The sequence below is a fragment of the Scophthalmus maximus genome, chromosome 16, assembly GCF_022379125.1.
Source record: "Scophthalmus maximus strain ysfricsl-2021 chromosome 16, ASM2237912v1, whole genome shotgun sequence".
NCBI lineage: Eukaryota > Metazoa > Chordata > Actinopteri > Pleuronectiformes > Scophthalmidae > Scophthalmus > Scophthalmus maximus.
The window spans coordinates 17,052,501-17,075,236 of record NC_061530.1 but is presented as its reverse complement, the minus strand read 5'-3'; the positions used below and the strand labels follow the sequence as shown (position 1 = coordinate 17,075,236).

Sequence of the window (22,736 nt, the reverse complement as noted above, 5' to 3'; positions counted from 1 at the left end):
CGGAGCAGGGGACGCTGGGAAGCCCGGCAACCTCCCCGCTGGTGCGCCATGCTCACATCCGACAAACTCCAGGGTTGTTTCTACTGTCCTCCTTCTTTTTATTGTTATTGTCATTGGTTATACTCATTGCGTAGCAGGAGACCACGACACTCCAGATGCAGTGGAGGTCATTGACACGTGGGCCGCTCGCCGGGTCGTTATGTTCTAGAAGCAGGATTCAGAGTATGACAGATGGCTCGAGTGGATTTCCCCATTTGCATCTGTGCGTGCATCGTGCATACACGCCAGGCAGTCCCTGATCCTGCGCAGGGGCCGGACGATCATACTGTACATCGGAGAATTTCTATCCATTTCAACAATATTCCTCACAATGATTGAGAACGGAGGTGGAAGAGGAACCGCTGGCTGAAAAGCGGAGACGTGCACCCACATTTATTTTCAGAATTTGAGTTGATCAGGCCAGAAGAAGATTCCTGTTCCTCCATGTCCTTGCATGTCTCTTCTGATCTAATCTCAATACGCAAAATACCGTGTGCACCAGACTCATTTGAAATTGTACAATGGACGTTGGCACGGGCACCGTCAAGGTGACTCGTGCAGTTGCAGCTTAGTGATGTTAGTAATGCCCTTGAAAAGGTCAAGGTTTGCCAATTTAGTCCTTTAGTAACGCTGATAGCTACGACTGTGGTGTCTGATGATTTTCATAACAGCCGAGGCTGCAGCTGCGCAGTGTTACAATCTAATCAAGCACTAAATTACAGGTTAATAGATTAAGCAACGATTTTTCTATCCAATCACAGCAGACATGTTCTCGGACGACCTACTTGTCCTTTTGCCACTTTCGAACAGTCTTGAACTGTTGAACCCGAACTTAGTGAACTGGGAGCACATTTTGCGCATTAGCTACTGTAACGATAAGTTAACGTGGTGCTCGCATGTAATGTCTCTCCCCCCCCCCCCCCCGCCTTTCTCGCCGTCATTAGATGGTGGTTCTGATGGACCCCATGGAGGACCCGGACGACATCCTGCGTGCCAACCGCTCCCGGGAGAAGACTTACATGTTCGACGTGGCGTTCGACTACTCGGCCAGCCAGGTCAGTCGTGGGGCATCACAGTTCAGATTAGTGGAAAACACAACGAAACTAAATTGAGTTTTAGGGTAATTAATTTCTTCCTGTGCAGGACGAGGTGTACCGAGCTACAACCAAAGGGCTGATCGAGGGCCTCATATCAGGCTACAATGCCACTGTATTTGCCTACGGACCCACAGGTCAGTGTGTGTGTGTGTGTGTGTGTGTGTGTTTTACATTTTGGTGCAGGTCTAATTGGAAAATCAGTCATGCTTTACCTCCCATGTTTCACTCAAACTGTCAAATAATTCTTAAGCACTGTTTTTTCTCTTTAAATCAACCGTTAGATTAAATGCCTCAGCCCGTTATCTCCTCTCAGGGGGTTTTTGTTTTTCAGCGTATGACATCTTTAACGGTGCATTTTGGTCACAGGGGCCACAGCGTTGAGCTATTATTAGCATATAAATTTGTGGTTGTTTGCAAACGGTTGCCGATTTACAGATCTTTGCCAATGTTGTTGCGCCGAGACAAAGAGCAGCATCGTCCTCGTTCTGGCTTTTTTTTCCACCTGGACAAATTAAAAACTCCAATATTCAATGTTTCTTTTTAACTCTGGTCTGATCTCTGAGAAACTCCTGAGGGAACTATGTGGCTCATTAGCTGTTCTGTGTGTTCTTCATTTAATCGCCGGCTTTTTCAATCTCTTTTGGTCCTGCATGGCCACGTAGAGTGAAGTGGGCTTAACAAGTGGGTTCTTCTTTTCTTCTTATTCTTCTGCAAACTGCTGTGCCTGGAAGATAAAATTATTAATTATGGCACATGGCAATTTCTAGAACAAATCAAGAAGTCTTAAATATGTTCCATCATGAAAGAATGAAAATCCCGTATTCTTCCTGCGTTCCTCGGGACAACAATCGGCTTTTATTTAAAAGTCAGAAAACTATATAGACAGATTTTTTTTATAGACAGGAATTACACGGACATGAGGACGTCCCTTTATAACAACATCTGTTGGTAAGTAATCTGACAAGGTGTGCGTGTAACTGTGGACACGCTGTGCACTCGCCTTCATTGTCATCTGCTCGTATAATGTAACATTTTTTATTCTTACATTTTTCTTTTCTGTGTCCAGGTTGTGGGAAGACGTACACCATGCTGGGGACAGACAAGGAGCCGGGCATCTACGTGCGAACCTTAAACGACCTGTTCCGTGCCATCGAGGAGACCAGCGACGACATGCTGTACAGCGTCTCCATGTCCTACCTGGAGGTCAGAACTCACCGCCGCTAACTGAGTTTCAGAGTTGAGAGATTGCTGCTGATTTCTTCGCATTCAGAACCACACGTCTTATCGCCGTCATCCGTTCACACTGACAACATCTGCGGTTGTTGGTATAATGCCAAATTGCAGGCGGCTACTCCTGCTATCACTTTACTTGTCCCATGGCCCCCCTGTCACGTCTGACGTGAGCTGAGGTGGCGTCCTAATTCACAGCCCCTGTAGAGAAGCCCGGACGTGAGTCACCTGAGTTTGGATGATTCTTTAATTCCATCCTGTTTTTTATTTCCCTCGTGTTTGTTGATAGAGAGATTTTTTTTTAATGTCTCATTCAAATCACTTTGAATCATCTTTTGAATCGCTTTATTCTTCCGGCACAGCATTAAAAAAAAAAATCAAACAGAAGTCTTCTTCCAAGAGAATATGATAGCGACTTATTTTGTTTTGTTTGTCTCTGTGATATTCTGTGGAGTAAAAAACAGACTGCAGTTTTTCTCTGCTGCGGACAGAGAACGTGCATATTGATTAGCCCTCATGTCGGTTGCAGTGGTTGAATATGAGTCAAAGTGTCGACGTGACATAAAATCATAGTCAGCTTGAGTTCGTTTTGGAGCATAGTGTCGTAGATCGAGCAAATGGCAAACAACTGTGACACCACCCATTGGTCTTTGAACTGTTGTCTTGAAGACCTGAGTTTAACAATTCAGCCATTCACACACACACACACACACACACACACACATTCCCACATTCGTCTTTGTTCCATCGCACATCCCTCCCGTTCATTCAGCGTCTCGCCCACGGACACTCTGGCACGTGGACTGGACAGGAGCCGGAGATCGATTTACAGACCTCCTTTAGGCGCGTCGTCCCTCAGTGGAACGACCCGAGCCGCGGCCGCCTGTACTGCTGGAACATACATATACGCTTGACTTACCGTTCTGTATAGACGTGCCTTTTGTTGCACAGAAGCCCGCAGTACTTTTTTCGCTGCAGGCGCGGCGCCGATCCGCCGCCGTGCGTTTGCCGAGTTTAATCTCTGCCTTTGTCGGAGGATGACGAACCGTACAGATGACAGCAGGCTGATGGCGATGGTTCCACTGTGTGTGTGTGTGTGTGTGTGTGTGTGTGCGCGCCTGCAGGCTGTGGTTGCACGCCTCATTACGGACAAGCATGTTTAATGACAACGCCTGGGTACAACAGAGTTGGTTCATTTCACCCAGATAGCGGTAACTAACTTGCGTGACTTTAATATCCCTGCGTAATGAGGTTTATTTGTATCCGTCCTCGACTGGAACTGAGAGTGAAGCGAGTACAGTGGCGCGACGAGTATTGTTCTGTGAAAAGGTCTCTTTTTTTTCAAACGATCACTTTGCACTTTTCCCCTCGGATTGTAGCAGCTTTTTGAAATCACAGGAAACATCCCATCACTGTATCGTATAATTCACCGCCTCGTTCAGGATCTGTTTTTAATGATTCTAAGTGAACAATTTGTCCATCACAGCTTCGCAGGCAAAAAGCAGTTAAGCGAAAGATGGCGGCGTGAATTTAAAAAAAGGGAAATGAAACATTCATTCGGAAATGAATCGGGCTGAAAATAGAGGGATGAGGATGATTATAACCTTGTATAAGGGAAGAGCAAATATGAAAAGAGCAATCAGCTTTCAACAGAAAATGAAAAGTGCACAATATGAGCATGTGTTCGTTACAAATTTTGTCCGTTAGGTTGGGCGGGGGAGGTTGTTGCATCAGACAAACCGAAATGACATTTTGTTTTTTTTCAGCGCCAAACGCTATCATTACGTCTTGGTGATTGACAATGTTATTGAAGCGCCGCTCTTTAGCGACACTCCGGGGGGGTGGGAGCGAAAAAAAATTGTCCCCATTAAATCTACGCCGAGCCGCGGAGTCTGGATGTTCTCTGTCCTGCGTTAAACTCTTTGGATCCTGACACGAGGCCGCGGGTGTGACGTTTTGTGTTTGCCGTCTCCACGGAGCAAATCCGTTGCCACTGTCACCACAAAGGGGTTAAACGCCATTTTACAGCCCGGCTGAGCCCATGTGCACACATCCACTCCTGTTCTTGTCCCAGTCCTGCTCCCTATTACACACATGTAATCTCTGGAACACACACAGAGACGCACATATACAGCCACTGCAAGTAAATATGCGCTGTACAGATAAAACACCATGCACCTTCAGGTGCACCTAAATATAGACCCTTTATTTAGGTGCATCGCTCTGATCCAGGCTGAGATATTTGACAAAATGGAGGAAGGATTGACATGAATGCAGATAAATCCTGGTTTTTGATTTGTGGTTTGCAATGAGATATCATGTCAATTGTTGGATGGGATCAAAATGTTCGTTAGTTCAGTATTTTCTTGCTAAAAATCGCACTGCGAGTGCAGCCTCACAGAGCCCCCAGCTCGGCTGTAGACTCTTCTTCAAACTTCGCCGGCATTGGAAAAAGTGCAAATGGCTAAAAAGAATAACAAGAAAACAAATACCCCACGTTCAGTGTCGGTTAAAGCCTCTTCTCTTCAGAGGTTGTGGCTGCTGTCATCCAGTGGTCACTTTCCAGGATGTCACCTCCTTCGACGAGCTCTTAAATGTGGCTTTTTTTTCGCTGCTCCTTCAATAGCAGTGTGAAAGAAGAGAGGCCCTGACATTGACTTGATGACAGCACGCCACCGACATAGCTGTGGTTTCTAAAAGGAGAAGCGGATGAAAATATAGCATTCAATGTTTTTGTGCCTGGTGTGGGTTTGTGTCGGAGCAATGGACGTGTACATCTTTCCAATTAATAAAAAAAAACCACCACCATTTCTCCTGATATTTATTACAGCCGACGAATTCTTGTGTCTTTTTTTTCCTTTTAGATCTACAACGAAATGATCCGTGACCTGCTGAACCCGTCCTCGGGCTTTTTGGACCTGCGAGAAGACTCCAAGGGAGTGATCCAGGTCGCCGGCATCACCGAGGTGTCTACCATCAATGCCCAAGAGGTGAGGCGAGCCGCGCCGACCCTGCCGCCGCGCCGCACGGCTCATTTGCTTTAATCAGCAAACATGCGCATTTCCCCCCATGGCAACCGCGCTCACCCCCGGAGCGCTCTGCCTGCCTCTGTGTGTTGTCAGATCATGGAATTGCTGATGAGGGGGAACAAGCAGCGCACCCAGGAGCCCACGGCCGCCAATCAGACGTCGTCGCGCTCCCACGCCGTGCTGCAGGTCGCCGTCAAGCAGCAGAGCCGCTGTCGAGACGTCCTGCAGGAGGTCCGCTTCGCGCGCCTCTTCATGATCGACCTCGCGGGCTCTGAGCGAGCGGCACAGGTGTGTGTGTGTGTGTGTGTGTGTGTTTTCACTCAGTCAGGAGGAAATGGCGGAAATTGCGTTTTAATTGGTAGATGGACAAGTGGCGAGTTATATTTGGTTCAAAGACAAAGAGGCTGATATATCCATTACTAACACCGCTCCTTTTAAGCCTGTACGCATCACATGACACATGTATAACCCCCCATAAATGCAAGGCTCTGCTCTGTACGTGCGTCTGCCTCTAACTGTGTTCCGCTCACTGAGGACGCTTCGCAGCAGTCCGAGGATTGCGAGTTCCCATAAACATCAGGACACGTTAATAAAAAAAAAAAGCCTCTTCATATCTGCCATTATGGTCCAGTGTGCAGTTTATTAAAGTACTACACTGAGCTTTTGACCAATGGGATCACGGCATAGTGCAACATGATGCGTTGCACCTCCACAAAAGCACTTGTACACGATACTGTTACTCAGCTACAGTACAAGATAATTGCCAAATAGATATTTTGTATTGACAGCTAAGCCAATCACATGCTCTGCTCTGTCGAGAATATTGTCTCTTGTGTAAGGGAAAGTGAAAACTATCTGTGAGCTGATTCTTGTCCTGCGCTCACTTCCTGCTCTTTACCTCTTTTGACGCGCTCAAGTGAGTGAGTAGAATAGATTTTATACGGTTTGTTGTTCCTGGTTTTTCTTTCAAGCCTGGTCTGCCTTTGTCAGTCAGATGAACAACTTTTTTATGTTAACGCCGCCAACATCTTTGCAACACCACTTTATTAACATGCAAACAGTCAGCGAGTGAGAGAGAGAGAGCACTTATCTACCATGGAGACACTTGATGAACGGCATGTATTATGGCCTCCATTAGGACCTCCTGAGCGGATCAGAGAGTTGTTTTGTCACTCGAGGGCGCGCGGGTGGGGGGGGGGCATTTTCTCTGCCTCTACGGGAGCTTGTAAAAGTCGAAGTTGATTTAGTTCAGCCGAGTATTGATGGGCGAAAGGTAGGAGGTAATGCCATCTCCTGGGCAAGAGCGGACAACGTGACGGATACTCGGAACAACGCGGCCAAGAGCTCCGAGTTTAGAGGTTTAGGTGTCCCGGTGGTCAAGGTGGCCAAGCCTGACGACTCGATTTCCGGCTCCCTGCGCTCTGGTGCGTCTGGGCGCCACTTTCACTGATATTTGTGACACCCACAAGTGCTGGAAGGGACCTGTGGCGGACAGTGTGTTTGTCTTGGTCCGAGATGCTGGTGTTAGTGTGACATCTAGTGGTAGTGAATATAATATATTTATATCATCTTTAAATATATGACTAACAGTAGGTATTTTTTAGGTAGGTTTAAACTCAAAAGGACGATTGAGACAATAGGTTCTCAGGGTTGTTGTCGCTCTCTCGTCTTGTTCACTGTCAACTCTTGGCTGTCTAAAGACATAAATTGTCCAAAAGGAACATACTTGAAAAAGTTCTGTTTTTCCTAACTCACGTTTATGCGCATGTCTGTCTTTTAGACTCAGAACAGGGGTCAGCGGTTGAAAGAGGGGGCGCACATCAACCGCTCCCTCCTGGCCTTGGGCAACTGCATCAACGCCCTGAGCGACAAAAATGGCCACAAGTACGTCAACTACCGAGACAGCAAGTTGACTCGTCTACTAAAGGTAGAGATACCTGATTCAGATTTCATATTATTTTGTTTTTGCTCTCGTATTCAACTCGTTTCTCCTCCTCCTTGACACCTTCCATCGACAGGACTCGCTGGGCGGGAACAGCCGAACCGTCATGATAGCCCACATCAGCCCCGCCTCCGTGGCTTTTGAGGAATCTCGGAACACGCTGGCGTACGCCGACCGTGCCAAGAGTATTCGAACGCGGGTGAGCTCAGAACACATCTTCTTGATGTTTTACCTTCTCATTTAACTTTTATTGATTTATCTGAGACCAAAATACTAAATAGTCATTATACTTCTTGAAGATATGAATATGTTCACAAGGTATATGTAGTTGTATTAGGAGTCAATAGCAGACATTTACTGCCATGACAGCAGATCCAGGTACAGTCATAGTATTTTCAAAAGCCAAATTCTGCTGATGCAGTTAGAAAATGAAATTTCCATTGTGAAATTTGAGACCAGTGTAAATATTTAAGCATCCCCGTCTTTTGTCTTTCTCCTCTCTGTTTTTCCTGCAGGTGAAGAGGAACCTGATAAATGTGACGTACCACATCGCTCAGTACACCAACATCATCTCAGACCTGCGCTGCGAGATCCAGCGGCTGAAGAAAAAGATCGCAGATCAGGCGAGTCGCCAGGTCAACTCGGACCGGGCCGACATCCGCAACGTCCAGGGTAAAGTCGTGTCCACTCTGCCCCCTGCAGGACATATGAAGAATATCGGCCAAATGAAGCTGTTTGTACTCCACAGTGCCTGATTATGACTGTTCCTCCTGCTCTTCTCTTCTCTCCTCTTGTCATCCTTCCCCCTCGCCCGTAGCCGAAGTCCAGGCCCACTCCAGCCAAAGTCGGGCGGAGATGGACCAGCTGAGGGAGCATCTGCTGGACGCCTTCCGCCAGCAGATGGAGATCAGGAAGAGCCTGATGGAGCTGGAGAACGGCAACATGGAGATCCAGATCGACACCTCCAAACACCTGCTGACCATTGCAGAGTCAGTGTGGAAGTTTTAGTCTGAGTTTGAGTTTGGCATGAATCTTTATTCCAGCTCTAGTCAACCGTTTAATCTGATCAAATTTCAAATCGGTGCGGATGGTGTATTAAGCGCCTGGTAACCATAGCAACTGTAGTTGTGCTTCCCTGTTGTAGTCAATAGACATGATTAAACACACCTGATGATGATGTGGGCATTATTCATTCGAATGTAGCAAGAGGGGAAAAAAAGTTGATCATTATAAACCAGACGACTTCATCATTATTTCTGGCAGCTAAAATGTAGATTCCTCTTTCTTCTTCCAGCTGGGAGCAGGAGCGGAGTAGGCGCAGGAGGAAGTGGCGTGCAGAGAGGAGAAAGGAGAGTGTGAACAAGGATGAGAGCGAGAAGGACTCCGACTCCCCGGAGTCTCCCCCCGACAGCTCCGAGACCCAGGAGGTGGCGGTCGCCCGGGAAAATCTGGTCACGCTCATGGCTGAACAGAAACGGATTCACAAACAGAAGGTAGAATTGTCGAATACGGAAAAAGCATCCTAGCTTTATGGCATCTACAGAATCCAAACGCAGAACTCTGTTGTTGTTGTTTTTCCTGCGCCCTAAGGCGTTGCTTGAGCGCAGGTTCCTGGAGCTGCGAGATCGCGCCCGCCGCCTGGAGGAGCTGCTGCCGCGGCGCGTGAGCTCCGAGGAGCAGCGCGAGGTCCTGGGCCTCCTCTGCAAGGTCCACGAGCTGGAGATCGGCAACGCGGAGATGCATTCCCACGCGCTGCTCAAGGACAACGTCATCCGACAGAAGAACTTCGTGGTGCAGCGCTTCGAGCAGCACAGGCACCTGTGTGACGAGATCATCCAGCAGCAGAGACAGTTCATCGACGGTGAGCGCGTCCACGTTTGCAGATGAACCGCGAATGAAAACAACGCTAGTTTCAGCTCTGCTCTCGTTTGTGTGTCAATGAATTTTCGGGGTTTGCTGAATTAAACGTGTGCCCTTGTGTGTGTGCAGCCCACAGTCTGCTGGTTCCCCCTCACCTCCAGGAGCTGTACGACGTTTACATGAGGGAACTGGACGAGAGGAAGCTGGACAGAGCCATGGCCCTGGATAAGGTGACCACCAGACACACCATCAAGGTAAACCCCAGCATAACAAAATCAAAATAGGAAACTTAATGATAGTACGATAGAAAGAAATGTGTACACCCACGTGATATAAATGATTCTCTCATTTCCAGGAGGGCTCTCTACCCAAGATCACCCTGCCCAGTCAGGGGCGCGACAACATGCAGGACATGGACTCGGACCAGGAGAGTGTGCGCAACATGTGCGCCGACAACAGACAAGGCCAGGCCAAAATTCGTAGGCACACCTTGCCACCCATTCTGCCTGAGCCTGAGCTGTGAGTCATACATTTTCCCCTGTATGAAATAAAAGCAAATAAGCGTCTCGCTGTATCTCAACATTTTCTCCAGGGATCAAGTTCATTCGTGGTTTTTCAGTTCTGCTTTTCTCCGCGGCAGGGACAACAACAGAGTTTTCAAGAGCAGCCCTCACGCCAGGCAGATGAAGAACTCCGCTGTAATGACGCCGCCTCCCATCCACATCAACGGAAAGGGCAACAGAGAGGTGAGAACATTTCTGAGGCATTTCGGTGACTATGCCAGAGAGATGTGTCATGCTTCGAGTTAATAAAGTTCCGTGTTAAAGCTTCCAAAGCAGCAGAATTTAAGGAGAGTAATAGTAACTGGATTCAAATTCCCGATTCAAAGTATGATGTTCATCTCTGAGAGTCACAGAATTGATTGAGATGACACTGGACCTGACCTCGACTGAAAACAGAGGACTCTTTGAGGTGAATATCTGACCATAATGTGGCGTTCTGCGTCCCACGCCTGCAGCTGCAGCCGCTGGCTCCTGAGAGCTCGCTGAGCTACAGCCACCTCAGCCACAGCGTCAGCAGCCACCTGGACTCGTCGCCCGAGAGCAGCGAGGCCGGTGCCGATATCCCCCTGTCACGAACTGGTAAGACATTCAAACGGGCGTTTCCGTCTGGTTAAAGGTGTTAAATGAAAAATCAAATAACAAACTTCTCTTTGTGTCCCCACAGAGCGGCAGCAGATCCTTAAGGGCGTCCAGAGCATCGTCGTGAAAGCGGCCCGTCGGCGCTCCAAAGCCCTGGAGGTGGAGGCCCTGCGGTTGCCCCCTCCTCCGTCTCCCCTGGACGCCAAGAAGCAGAAGAGCAGCCTCTCTTTGAGCGAGGCGCCGCCCAGAGGTTTGCCAATGCGGCGCGGCAGGCAGCCCAGCCCCGAGCTCAGACACGCCACCTCGGACGACAATCTGTCCAGCAGCACCGGGGAGGGGCCCGGCCTGCAGGTGACCTGGACGCGCCCGCGCCACCGCCAGGTCGCCGCCAAGAACCAGACGCCCAGAGATGTGGACTTTGAGGCTCGCCGCAAGAAGAGGCGCTCGCGCTCTTTCGAGGTCACCGGACAAGCAGTGAGTACATTTTATTTTCCGGAGCATGTTAGAATATCTCTTTAGCAGATGCTTGTGTGTTTCTGGTGTTGAGTGTCTACAACGTGTGGACTATTGATGAGTCAATCGATGATTTTGTTTTAACCTTTTGCCTGCAGCTCCCTCAAACCAAGACAACCACGGCTCAGAGGTTCCGCCCCCTGGACAGCACATCAGACCCTCATCTCCACATCAACGGTCAGACCCAGGCCCCAGTTCTGCGTCCCCAGTACAGAGGGGTCCCTCCTCTCGCCAAAGTCAGGGCTCCCCCCAACGGCCAGCAAACAGGTAAACCGCCGTCACTGTCAGTGTAGAGTCACGTTCCTCTTTAATGATCTTTGTTTTTTAATCGAAGCCTCGTCTATCTGGTTTCCTGCTTCTCCACAGGCTCGAATGCAGAGTCCTCCTCCGGCCACATGAATAACCTGAAGCGGGGGCCCCAGCTGCGGCAGCCCCATCCCCTCCTCTATATCACCACCACAGGCACCGGGGGCCAGCGCCTGCGCAGACACTGAACCACCGCCCGGGTTCAAACCAAACACACCAGCACTTACAACCAAACCAGCTGATCCTGGGGGGGGGGGGCGCCGAGCACACACACCCTCCCTCAGGCCGATTAAAAATGAACGCTACACGCCTCAGTGACCGACACCGGGCAAGACTGCGAGACAATTTGATGGAGACTACCCAGAGGTTCGCTCCACACAGGTCTCCTCTGTGCTTCACTGTGGACACTGAGCGATGGCGCTGACGGGCGACGACACATACAAATCTACAGATTGCTTTGTTCCGTTCCGTTCCGTCCAGTGTTTCCACTTTTCGCTCACTGTCGTGCCGCGTCGCTTGCGTTACCTTCGAGTCAGGACGAGCGCCGAGCTCATGATGAATGCAGCACTGTGCTAATGTTCGTGCATTATGATGATAAACAGTTTGGCCCGGAAGCAGAGAACGTCAAGCTGATGAGGGATGTTTATGAAGCTAAATTATAACGGTAATGATGCAAATGAGTATCGAGGGAAAACACAGGCTTTATTAGAAGAAAAAAAAACTTGCACTGGCATGTAAAAACTGTATAATGAGCAGAGGCCGACTGTTGGAATGTTTCAGTATCAATGTTTCTTGTAGTGCAGTTGTTTTCATTTTTATGACACTCTGATATTTGATTAAAAAAAACACATCTTGCTTGTTGTGTCTCTTCTGGATTTTACTCCCACGTGCCCCCCTGGGGTCGACGCCTTCTCTCACCCACACTTGACTGAACGTCCCTGCTTGTTTGTGTGTAGAAAAAACTTGTTTGTAAAAAAAAACTGTTTAGTACCACAAGATGCTTTTTCCAGATTAGCTGGCTGTAATTTTTAATGAATTATATAACTGTTGCCTTTTCTTTTTATGTTGCCGTCATTGACTTTGTTTTCATATTTACTACTTTCTATGATTTATTTTGTACAATTTTTTTTAATTTGTACCTAAATAAATTAAAATGAAATATGCTGAAAAAAATTTTTTTCAAAGTTTGTGTGTCACTTTCATGAACTTTTAACATCGTTTGATCAAGTCTGGACGGAAGAGGAAACGCAAACGTATAAAAAAAAATTGGTAGAAAAACTTGCTTTCTTTGTGTCTGCTCGTTGATAAGCGTGCGCCGGAAGTACCTCCTCCTCCACTCCGCTGACACCGTTCCTTATCCAATGACAAATGGGTGGAGGCGTGACTGAGCTGCGCGCCGACCAATGGGCGGCGGCATCGCGGCCGGGGCACGTCCGGCTGATTCGCAACCCGCCGAAGCGGCAGCGGGGAAGGAGGGAAAATGTCGCCGGCGTCGACGCGGACCGTTCCAGGATCAGTCTCCTTTTAGGTTGAAGGAAAAAAGAAAAAAAAAAGCCCCAGACGACGAGTCGGTGAGTGGGACAGCCGACACCGAGCTGCACCCGACGGTGAAGCGCTTCGCCCGGGAACCGTCCCGCGCGGAACCGCGGCCGAATGTAAGGTCTCGAGTCGGGGCCTGCCGGAGAACACAACCCGCCCGCGGTCGCCCCCGGCAGCCATGATGGACGTTATTACACGTCGTGTTGACAACAATGCGCTGCAAAGTTGTGGTGATTAAATGATCATTTAAAAAAAATAAAAAATAAAATTAATAAACAGCAGGCGGAGTCGATACAGATCGTTTTTGGTGTAATTCAACTAAAGTTATTAGTTTCTAATGTGGTTAAATTTGTGGACACTTGGACAGACACTGTGCTGTCCTGCTGTCGTCCAATCACAGGCGTCCCTCCTCACAGAGACCCGATACATAATCGATAAGTGACACAAACGTGCACCATCACTTATTCCAATAAGTCGACTTGTTTCTTTGGCTTTTGTTTGGTTATGACGCGTCCGGATGAGTTTTTGCGCCAATTCTTATGTTGTCGTTTGTTTGTTTTTTACGCACTGATTCTGTGGCGTCTTTTCCTGCACGACGATGAAATTACATGTGCAACAAAAATAAGTCGAGGTCTTTGAGATGTGGGGACGAGGAACACCTACTGTACATCTCTGACCTCTGCACATAAACACCCAGCAGGCTTATACAATACGTACAGTTAACATGAATGTGTTTTAATATAATTATTATTATAAGCTTTTATTTACCTTATAAATATTTTTTTAACTGTTAAAAAAAACAACCTGTAATACATTTTCTCCTGCACAGCTTCACCCTCAGTGACAGACTGCTCATATTTTCATGATGTGTTTTCATACATTACATCGTATTTTCTGTAGGATATTTGCGAAACAAACTCCATATATATATATATATATATATATATATATATTATAGTATTATATATTTGATAAGACTGAAAATAATTAAGTCTGAGGAGTTTTAAGAGGATCATTGGCTCTAACCATCATTCTTCTTTTTTCTTTCAGGTTGAAACTTCTGCTGTGGGATTTAAGCGGTTTTCAGAGCTCTACAAAGAAAGTGAAATACAGTTTCATTGTCTATAAATAGAGGTTGAGCTCATCTTCCCCTGTTGTCAGGTCAGCTTTAACCATAACGGTTTAAAAAAGACAAGGGTGTACTGTAACCCTCACATGGGCCTCTGAGGCAACCTGGTCTGATCATTACAGCCTCTCGCAGCAAGAAAAGGTACAAACATTTCGGCCTGGACATGGACCAGTCTACGAGGGTGGTGGGTCTGGATGCCCAGGGGAACATGCTTTTCACCGTGGTGAAGCCGGTCATGGGCATCTTCCAGGTTTCCTCGGATCAAGCTGGCAGCGTGGTGCACGGCGGCATGGAGCTACAGGGTTTATCCGAAAACACGTTGGTCCTCCCTCAAGTGCAGCAGGGCCAGGCGCCGCTCGATCACAACCAGATGGACATGCACGCTATGCAGCCGCACGTTCTGCCCCAGATGCAGCTGTCCGCCCCGGTCCAGACGGAGGAAGTGCCCCAGAATCCGGGGCTGCCGCCGTCGAACTCCAGCGCAAATTCCGTGTCCGGTACCCAGATGCCCTTTGCAGAGGTGTCGTCCCTCCTGGATCCGAACATGAAGGGATCCAAGGCTCGTAAGTGGCCCGGTTCGTGCGAAGATGACTCCTTTTTTGGCAATGTTTGACAACCTCCCCTGCGTTTGCTCTGCTTCCAGGGAAGTATCTCATCTCGTACGATGAGATCAAGCGGCGCCTGCAGGCCCCGGAGAAGATGTCCCTGCGCTCCTTGGCGGCGTACACTCGAGTCAGCCGAGGCCCGGCCAGCAAGAAGACTCTTCTGGAGTCTCTGAACGTCCTCGGCCTCACGCCGAGCACGACTACCTCCGTGTCGTCCTCGTTCTCCAAACTCACCGAAGGTGACGTGTTTAAAAATTTGAGAACACGGGAGTTACAGTGCAAGTCTCCAGAAGTGGTTTTTGATTTGTGTAGTTTCTTTCTTAGGTGACACCAGCGCTCTATGTGAAGATATGAAAGATTTCGCCCAGGACTACATTGACTACGGCAACATGGCTAAACAGCTCATTCCAGAGATGAATACAGTTCAACATTGGTCCAAAATGATTGAAACTAAGTAGGTGCTTTATTTCCTCATGACCAGGGGTGTAGCACCAAATTTTGGGCCCTATACATAAGCAGTCTATGTGGGGCCCCCTGCAGCTATGATGCTGATTCATTTATGATACTGTGTGTGTTAAAATAGTAACTAGCTTGCTAACTTCTACTGTATTCAGATAGTAAGGTAGTTTCTTTTGAAAGCTCCCTGGATTATAAACACACTTTTCTCCCCCCTCAGGAATCACCTCGAGGATATGAGGAAGTGTTTCAAGGACCCGGTCAACAGCGGCGCGTTCGACAACGTCACCCACGGCCTCGGTCTGGGAATGTTGGACGTGGCGCTGGACATGGTCGTCATGGTGATCGAGCAGCAGATTCGCATCTTGTCCGGCGTGGCGGCGTCAGACCCGGCCGACTCTGGTCCGCCGATGCGGCGGATCCGCAGGCGCCACCGCAAGGCCCACGCGAACGACACGGAGAAGCCCCACAAGGCGTCCGGGGGCGTCAAAGACCAAGGGAAGGGCATTTCCAAAGGCAAGGGGCGGGGCAAAGCCAGGAAGAAAATAAGACAGGAGACCGGAGCCGTCGTCCCCGCGGAGAGCCAGGCAGAGCAGTGCAACCCCGACGATGCGGAGGGCGACATGCTCACCCTGGTCTCTGTGGGATACGAGGCCGTTTCCGGCGTTCACGACGCAGCCGGGGCAGTTTGACGACTGGTCTCACAGCATGGTCTCAAGTTCCAAGTCGTCATCGTCCCGTTGGAAGGGACACTGAACGTCTGGGGCGGTCGGCAACATGTTGAGCTGGGTCGAGCTACCGTGAAGGCGAGTGCGGTAAAATGTCACATCTCGGTGTCCCAACTTATGTAGTAAGAGGTTAGCTTAGCTTAGCATAAAGACTGGAAACGGGGGGGGCGGGGGGGAGGTAGCCTAGCTCTGTCCAAGTGGAACGAAATTCGGGGGCCTTACAGCATTTTTTTCATCTGTTCACAGAAACCAAGGCTCAACAAAGACCAGTAGTGTTTGTTTCCTTTTGCACAGGACGAGGCTACTTGCTTCCTGTCTTTATGCTAAGCTAAGCTAACCAGCTGTCGTGACGTGCTCACTCTACAGATATGAGTCGGTTTTTCCATCTTCTCATCTAGCAGTTGGTAAGAAAGCAACTAAGCACATTGATGCAAGATGCTAAACTGTTTGTGGTTCTTCCCAGTAATGTTTTTAGTGGCAGGTTTTAAATTATGTATGAACTCAATCAGATCATTTCATATTTTTATCATCCAAGGTTTCTTAGCGAACAGACACAAATCAATGAATGTAACATGTAAACACACTGTCCATGCACCAGTACATCCCACATTTTAGAACAAACAATATGTTTTTTTTTATTTTGTTTGTCTCCTGTTTTATTTATTGTCTAGACTTCCAGTGCTGTTGTTCTGTACGAGAGTGATGTGATGAATAACTTGTCTGTTTTTACTGGAATGTTAAGAGCTGAGGAAAAGATAAAGATATAGTTTTCATAACTCCTTGGAGCCGATGTCTTGAATGGAGCGAGCTCGGTTTGAATTTGTCGATTCCTGAGTAAAAAAAGTCATATTTTCATTCTAAACAGGAACATGCGATTTGAAGTCAATAGGGAAATTAGATAGATTTTTGGGGACACAATGTAAAATACGCCACCGTTTTGTTAAAAAGCCCAATTTGCTGCATTTCAAATGTCATCATCATCAAAAAGGACATAAAAAGATTATATGGAGTTCAACAGATTGCCGAACACCAAGCTTTCCTTTTTCTAACTCAAATTCAACAGCTTGCTATTGGTGTGCCAATACCGCCATCTAGTGGGCTACTAGGGGAACAATAAATACACATGTCAAGTATGATACTATATGTGAGCTAAATTTCTTTTATAGAAGTTGCCATAAGCCTACAAATGCAGATGTTAGATTCAGATTCCCTCTAGGGAACCTGGATGTAAGGCAGGACTGGAGATCTTTATGAATTTCATCTTTAAGGAAAAACTGGAAACCTGAGACATTTTGTTTCCTTCAAGAGCAATAATACATTATACAATAGAATATGTCTGCGGATACAATATGTCTGCAGAGCCAGACCTCTTGGGGATTGAGGCCTAGTGCACGCTTGCAAGTTTACACACACACACACACACACACACACACACACACACAGGGAGGGTGAGTGCTTTAAATCCTCTAGCAGCTTTCGTGAGGATTTTCTCCGTATTAACCCTGACAACCAGCTGGAGTAGAAGGAAGGCAGGTGTGACACAAAAAAACCCCTTTATTCTGCACAAACCTCAGCGGCAGCGTGAGTGAAGTGAAATGCAGAGAGCGCTGAAGTAGATTTTTTTTTTTCTTTTTCTCAAGCTGACACGAGAGAAATCTTTGAGAAGAGAGAGAGAGAGAGAGAGAAAGAAAGAAAGAAAAAAAGCAATGCCATGTGTTCTGCGTGAGGACGTCAACCTGAGGAGGTGTCCCCGGCGGCGGCTGGCTGACCGAGGACCGCAGAGCGCAGCAGGATCATGGGACACGCCAACGTGCCGCTCACGCGCAGCTGCCACGCGGACAAACGCACCGCCGGCCGACTGCAGCCGTACACACCTCCCGGCGACGGTGAGTCCCACACATCAGATCGATCGTACGGGTGAAGACATTATGATTCGTGTTTCATGTTTACACTCAAGTGCAACTAGACTCTTGAGCATCCGTTGGTTGTTGAGCAGCAGAATCTCAGTTGCAGCCTTTGATGGGGGAGAATTTTATTCATTCGTTCTTCCCTTATACCAGTGTTATTGTTAAATTCTTTGACAAAGACAATCATACTGTATTTACTTCATGTATATTATTGCCGGGAATTCTTCATTGCACTCTATGTTGGATTCTTTAATGTATTTTTCCTAACCGCCCAGGCAGCCATTTGTCTTTTGTATTGATTTCTACGAATGGAAGATTCTTGAGATTTGCACTTTGCCAGTTCACATTGAGTGATAGTAAAGTTAAAGCGCAGATTGACTTGGATTTATTAATTTTCATTAGATTAGGAAGTGATGTTCAACCATATAGGAAGTCAGGACTGGTAGGAAAAATACACTGACAGCAGCAGAGTTTGCCAAAATTATAAACGTGCAAAATCACACAGGTATGACATGCTAAGCATCCGACTATGTCTCCACACGTTCTTGTCTTCAGTTCCGGTGTTTGCGGAGGTTATGCTGGTGAAACATTTACCACACTACTAACCTTACTGTGTCACTGGCCTTTGTTTTCCATAATACAGGGACAACTCACAAGAGAATTGGTTTGGCAACTGGTGGGTTTTGTGTTTGCACAGACCGGCTGGGAGACGCTTAATCCATTTCCACTGGTGTTTTAACATCATTCAATGCAATGAATTTTGAGTTATATTTAGATCATGCATTTGACAGGTAGTGATCCACATGTCCGCCAGTGGCTGTATCCTGGGTGGATGTTAAGAGAGCGCGATATTTATCTGCTCATATCAATTTTCTCCAGACTCATATTTCCCCAACAACAGTTAGACAAAGTGCCTTGTACATTTTTGTGCAAACCCTTTGTGGCGCCAAGAAAATGAAGCATCCTCCCGCACCCTGAGGTCGACATCGGTGGTTGTAACCAAAACTTTGGAACTGAACCGGGAACTGAATTCCCATCGGCCTCAGCTGTACTTTGCGTCTAGTCAGTGTGACGCACTCAATTATGAATTATGTCAACAATATACCTGCTAAACATTAGCACGCTGTCATTGTCCCTGACATCACATTGCCCCCGTTGCCAAGTGCAGCCTCGCGCAGCTGCTTGCATGTCTGCAGACCCATAATCTTGTTTTCACAATGGCACCACAAAGACCAACATCCAGTCAGGAGAAGCTGCAGGTCTTATCCAGAGAGAGAGAAGGCACGGGGTGCACGCTGCCTTGTTGTTATTTTCTGAATTATTTTGTAAGTTTCCCCTTGAAAACCATGTCTCCTCCAGCTGTAATGGTCTTTGTATTATTTATGTTTCCACACAGATTTGATACCTGAAAACCTTTTACTCTTTTGCTCCATCTTAATATATGTGTCATCTTATTCCTTTCTTTCATATCTCTGCACAGAAAACCTGAACAACGCATTAGGCGCCATCCGAGTCCTTGGTTTGGAGCTGATTGAGCATGAACTCAAACCACATCTGAACACGGTGCTGACCGACATCAAGGAGGGAAGTGAGTTCATATTCAAACGCTCTTTTTTTCTTCTTTTTTTCATTCTAAAAGAAATATATCACAACACTGTCGCAGGATTTGTGGCGAGGAACGAGGCGAGGAGTGTGTTTGTGTCGACAGCTCAGCTGCCACATGCTATTTACATGTTTATTGCGTGTTTCCACGCCAGTGTGACTTGAGACATCGTGCCTCCCACACTCCTGGTGTAGCGGCTGTATCAGAGCTCCTCATCCTGAATGATACAAAACCTGGAGAAGAGACCAACCCACACCGGTGAGGCATCCGGAGGTTGAGAGGCTGTGGGGGCTGGGGGGGGGGATCAAGTGCGTGACAGTCGTAAATCCCCCGGGAGATGTTAAGCTGTATGTGTGTCTCCTAGCGGGAGAGCAACAGGGGGATTGAGAGGCAGCAGAGGTAAACACAGGTCACGCCGCTCAGAGAGAGTAAAGATGGAGAACACACAAAGACTAATTCCAGCTCCCAAGAAGATTTTTCCGGGGAACTTAATTTCAAACCAAAGGTTTCCCGGGGAAAGTTCCTTTCGGCGGGAACCCTTACCTGTGCCCTTCCACTTGTGTCCAGAGAAAGGCGCCGCCGAGCAGGTCGTGATCAGTGGGATCCTGCCCATCTTGGCCCTGTCCCTGAGGAGCCGGGGGCCCCTCGCGCTGCCGACGGCCAAACTGGTGGCTGAGCTCGCCGGGGAATGTGGGTGATGTGTGCAGACGTCCGTATAAGCATCACTTCTCACGTGACATGAATCAGCGATTGCATTTGATTCTTTGGGGTGTGTCAGGTTCCCCGCCCTGGGATCAGCGACTCATTGAGTTTGATTTTTGTCTCCTTCCAGCCGTGGTTCGCAAAGGCTTCAGCGACGCAGGCTTGGTCACGGCTCTGCTGTCGGCGCTGACCAGCCCCGACCAGGAGCTGCTCCTTCACGCTGCGAGGGCCGTCTCGCGAATGACTTACGACAGCTGTGAGTGACGGGAACCGGCGACAAATATCGTCATTGATCCCTTCGATCCCCTGTTGTTTCATGTCAATGCTGCAGCTCATATCATTTTTAACACGTGCGCGTAATTGTGGTGCACGTGTGCGGTTGCGTGAGCGCAGTCCAAAGGATCTGAAGCCTCCACTTTGCAGCGCACATTGTCAATTTCTTCTCGGTGCTGTGAAGCGATTGAGGGACGTCGTTCCTCTTTGGAAAACGAGAACAAAGAATTATGAAAAAAATCTCAAGATCATACATCCAGGAGCAAATGAATGGCAGACAGATGAACAAATCATTTCCATACCGCTTGACCTCTTGGTAAAACACATAAATCCGCTCCAAAGTGCACACACGCGTAGATATCAGGGCTCTAAATATGACTGATATTGTTCCTCAAGACACATTAGTTATTTCCTGGGAAATTAACAACCGCTCTATGTCGAATTCCTGGATCCACGCCGAAATTGAACGGGTTCTTTCTTCGCCCACGACCCATCCGTCCACCAAGGTCCACAGAAATCTGCTCATTAGATTTACATTATACTGAACAGGGGTGAAGACATAAGCTCCAGACGTAATATGAGTTATAGATACAAGTTCATTTTTTTTACTGTAATGGGAGAAATAACAGAGTTTATATACTGGAAACAGCCAAGTCACTGTTGTGAGACAGAGACTACAAGTCATCTTGGGCTTGACATGATCTATTGTCATCCTATGGTATGTATAGTTAAGTTTATAAAACAATAACGCTGCTCATTCCAGTAAATGTTTTCAAACGCAACACGCCTTCTTTTCCTCCTCCTGTGTCCGACAGCGAGGCAGCAGCAGCTGTTGCTGCGTCGGGGCGCGGTGCCTCGCCTCGTCGCCGTCCTGCTTCGTTTTCCAGACAAGGAGCCCCTGGAGGAGGTGTGCCTGCAGGCCCTGTGCAACGTCAGTGGCATGTGCGTGGCCGAGGAGGCGGGGCTGGTGTGGGAGAGGGCCGCGTCCACGGGGCCGGGGGAGTCCGTGTTCCGCGGCGTCTCGCCTCACGCCTGCGGCTTCGCTTCTTCCGTGACGCTCGTGCGCGTGTCTCGCTGGGCGCCGGGTCAGTGCGCCGTCAACATCGAGGTGTTCCGGCGATGCTCCTCGTCCCTCTGGAGCCGCGGCGGCGGCCGGCGGACGGCTCGCAGGTCCCCGCTCTGCAGCCTGGGGAGATGTTCAGGTCTGTTGAAGTTGATCAGGTTCCCCGCGGCGACTGTTCCTCGGACAAAGAGTCTGAAGACTCGCATGTTCCACACTTTCCTCTGACGGATGGGATACTGAGAATACTGCGGCCTGCACCTATGACCTCTCCGATCCCACCACGGATCATTGATATGCACCAACACACCATGAATGTTTACACTCGGCAAACCCAGAAATGCACTCTCCTGCGCTCCTGATGACCTTTCTCTGGTATTTTTGTCCTTTTTTGTTGTTAAACCTGGATTAGAAAAGGGAACTTTTCAACTCCCACTTGGTGGCAGGTCACTCCAGTGATAAGGGGACTACGACACAGGAAAAAGCTATCAAGTTATTTTAGATATATGTGTCTAAACATGCAAACCTTACAAATCAATGCTGTGATGATCATTTGTTTACAAGTGCTAGAAACATTGTGAATTTCTATTCTAGGCAGCACCATTTTATTTATGTTTTTTATTATGGCCCATATGATTCTAACCTACATTTTTGATTGTTTGACTCCCGCTTTAAATAAAAAAATATATATATTTTTTCAATAATATAAGCTAATTTGTAGTATTTGAACCAATGACATACCAGAGTAGATTTAGGATTCTGTAAGTTAAAAGGTAATTCTGTTGTTATCATTTCCACATTTCAGCAAGCCGGCTCGACCACTAGATGTCACGCACGTGCCGTGTGAAAACCTGCGTATTCTTCGTACACTGTGAACAGTAAAGAAATGGAAATCCAGTTTGTGACTCTGCACATGTGCCTACACACACACACACACACACACACACACACGCGGACTGAATCTAATAATGTCAAGATGTGGATATTCGCAGATATTTACATGGATTTAATTGGTTTGCTCCCCCCACCCCCCCATGAAAGTGGTTTGTTGTTCTAGTGTCTATGTTAGATTGCCCTTTGACTATAAATCTATTTAAAATACAAATGCCAACACAAAGATACAAGTGTTTTCCCCTCCCCCCCATTTCTCTTCCTCTAATTACGTCTCTTATTGGTTCCATCCCGCTCCAGGCGGCCTGACGTTGGGGCACGTCCTCTAATCAATCCTAACTTTATTACTCCGGGAGACACTTAAATATTTGATGTGCTCGAGATGAGGCTTTTGGAATTAAGAGGTGCACACCCCCTTATTCTGGACTATACCCCGACTGTCTCGTTCACTGCGCCCTTGTTCAGGTGGAACAAAAACATACTGCGTTTACATGAGAAAAAAAGCGTCATACAGTAGAATCGAGGATCTCATCTGCTGTCAGCAGCAGCGCAGAGTCCTGTCGACGTGCTGTTTTTCAGTCAGCAGCACTTTGCCGACCAACAACCAATCACATCTATGGTCAATCTAGGATCTCCAATTGACCTTTAACCCCGATCTGCATGTCTTTGGACTGTGCGAGGAAGA

At 47.8% G+C, this 22,736-nt stretch overlaps 3 protein-coding genes across 6 annotated transcripts in view; all 3 read left to right on the top strand.

Annotated features, from left to right (window-relative positions):
* Nucleotides 1-12,294, top strand: part of kif19 (kinesin family member 19) — a 30,498-nt gene extending 18,204 nt beyond the window's left edge. The window contains exons 3-20 of the mRNA XM_035613279.2: nucleotides 984-1,094; nucleotides 1,183-1,270; nucleotides 2,203-2,339; nucleotides 5,231-5,356; nucleotides 5,489-5,683; nucleotides 7,176-7,322; nucleotides 7,414-7,536; nucleotides 7,853-8,009; nucleotides 8,155-8,326; nucleotides 8,632-8,830; nucleotides 8,928-9,198; nucleotides 9,327-9,451; nucleotides 9,553-9,716; nucleotides 9,838-9,943; nucleotides 10,216-10,339; nucleotides 10,425-10,813; nucleotides 10,951-11,119; nucleotides 11,219-12,294. Of these exons, the coding sequence (XP_035469172.1) occupies nucleotides 984-1,094; nucleotides 1,183-1,270; nucleotides 2,203-2,339; nucleotides 5,231-5,356; nucleotides 5,489-5,683; nucleotides 7,176-7,322; nucleotides 7,414-7,536; nucleotides 7,853-8,009; nucleotides 8,155-8,326; nucleotides 8,632-8,830; nucleotides 8,928-9,198; nucleotides 9,327-9,451; nucleotides 9,553-9,716; nucleotides 9,838-9,943; nucleotides 10,216-10,339; nucleotides 10,425-10,813; nucleotides 10,951-11,119; nucleotides 11,219-11,346 (2,931 nt within the window). The 3' untranslated portion in view covers nucleotides 11,347-12,294. The remainder of the gene's footprint in view (nucleotides 1-983; nucleotides 1,095-1,182; nucleotides 1,271-2,202; nucleotides 2,340-5,230; nucleotides 5,357-5,488; nucleotides 5,684-7,175; nucleotides 7,323-7,413; nucleotides 7,537-7,852; nucleotides 8,010-8,154; nucleotides 8,327-8,631; nucleotides 8,831-8,927; nucleotides 9,199-9,326; nucleotides 9,452-9,552; nucleotides 9,717-9,837; nucleotides 9,944-10,215; nucleotides 10,340-10,424; nucleotides 10,814-10,950; nucleotides 11,120-11,218) is intronic.
* Nucleotides 12,295-12,580: 286 nt separating this feature from the next.
* si:ch73-127m5.2 (uncharacterized protein LOC561202 homolog) lies at nucleotides 12,581-16,391 on the top strand. Of its 3 annotated transcripts, none has more exons than XM_035613411.2 (5): nucleotides 12,581-12,729; nucleotides 13,748-14,389; nucleotides 14,470-14,670; nucleotides 14,756-14,885; nucleotides 15,108-16,391. In XM_035613411.2, the coding sequence occupies exons 2-5, from the start codon at nucleotides 13,990-13,992 to the stop codon at nucleotides 15,577-15,579; spliced, it is 1,203 nt and encodes a 400-aa protein (XP_035469304.1). In that variant the 5' UTR covers nucleotides 12,581-12,729; nucleotides 13,748-13,989; the 3' UTR covers nucleotides 15,580-16,391. The 3 variants fall into 3 exon arrangements, with proteins under 3 accessions (XP_035469304.1, XP_035469305.1, XP_035469306.1); XM_035613412.2 differs by having other exon boundaries at nucleotides 12,639-12,813; XM_035613413.2 differs by lacking the exon at nucleotides 12,581-12,729 and adding an exon at nucleotides 12,785-12,927.
* A 146-nt stretch (nucleotides 16,392-16,537) lies between these two features.
* si:dkey-21e13.3 (uncharacterized protein LOC100150043 homolog) overlaps nucleotides 16,538-22,736 on the top strand; it is a 6,549-nt gene continuing 350 nt past the window's right edge. The window contains exons 1-6 of one of the 2 annotated variants that reach the window (XM_035613415.2): nucleotides 16,538-17,501; nucleotides 19,003-19,110; nucleotides 19,280-19,383; nucleotides 19,693-19,815; nucleotides 19,958-20,083; nucleotides 20,916-22,736. The exon at nucleotides 20,916-22,736 is cut by the window's right edge and continues 350 nt beyond it. In XM_035613415.2, the coding sequence (XP_035469308.2) occupies nucleotides 19,347-19,383; nucleotides 19,693-19,815; nucleotides 19,958-20,083; nucleotides 20,916-21,388 (759 nt within the window). In that variant the 5' untranslated portion in view covers nucleotides 16,538-17,501; nucleotides 19,003-19,110; nucleotides 19,280-19,346 and the 3' untranslated portion in view covers nucleotides 21,389-22,736. The other variant, XM_047327803.1, reaches the window with a different exon arrangement.

Coding starts and splice junctions, on each gene's coding strand:
- si:ch73-127m5.2 (XM_035613411.2), top strand. CDS start 13,990: ATGGACCAGTCTACGAGGGTGGTGGGTCTGGATGCCCAGGGGAACATG. Junction 14,671..14,755: donor GTTCTCCAAACTCACCGAAG/GTGACGTGTTTA, acceptor TTTCTTTCTTAG/GTGACACCAGCGCTCTATGT. Junction 14,886..15,107: donor TCCAAAATGATTGAAACTAA/GTAGGTGCTTTA, acceptor CTCCCCCCTCAG/GAATCACCTCGAGGATATGA.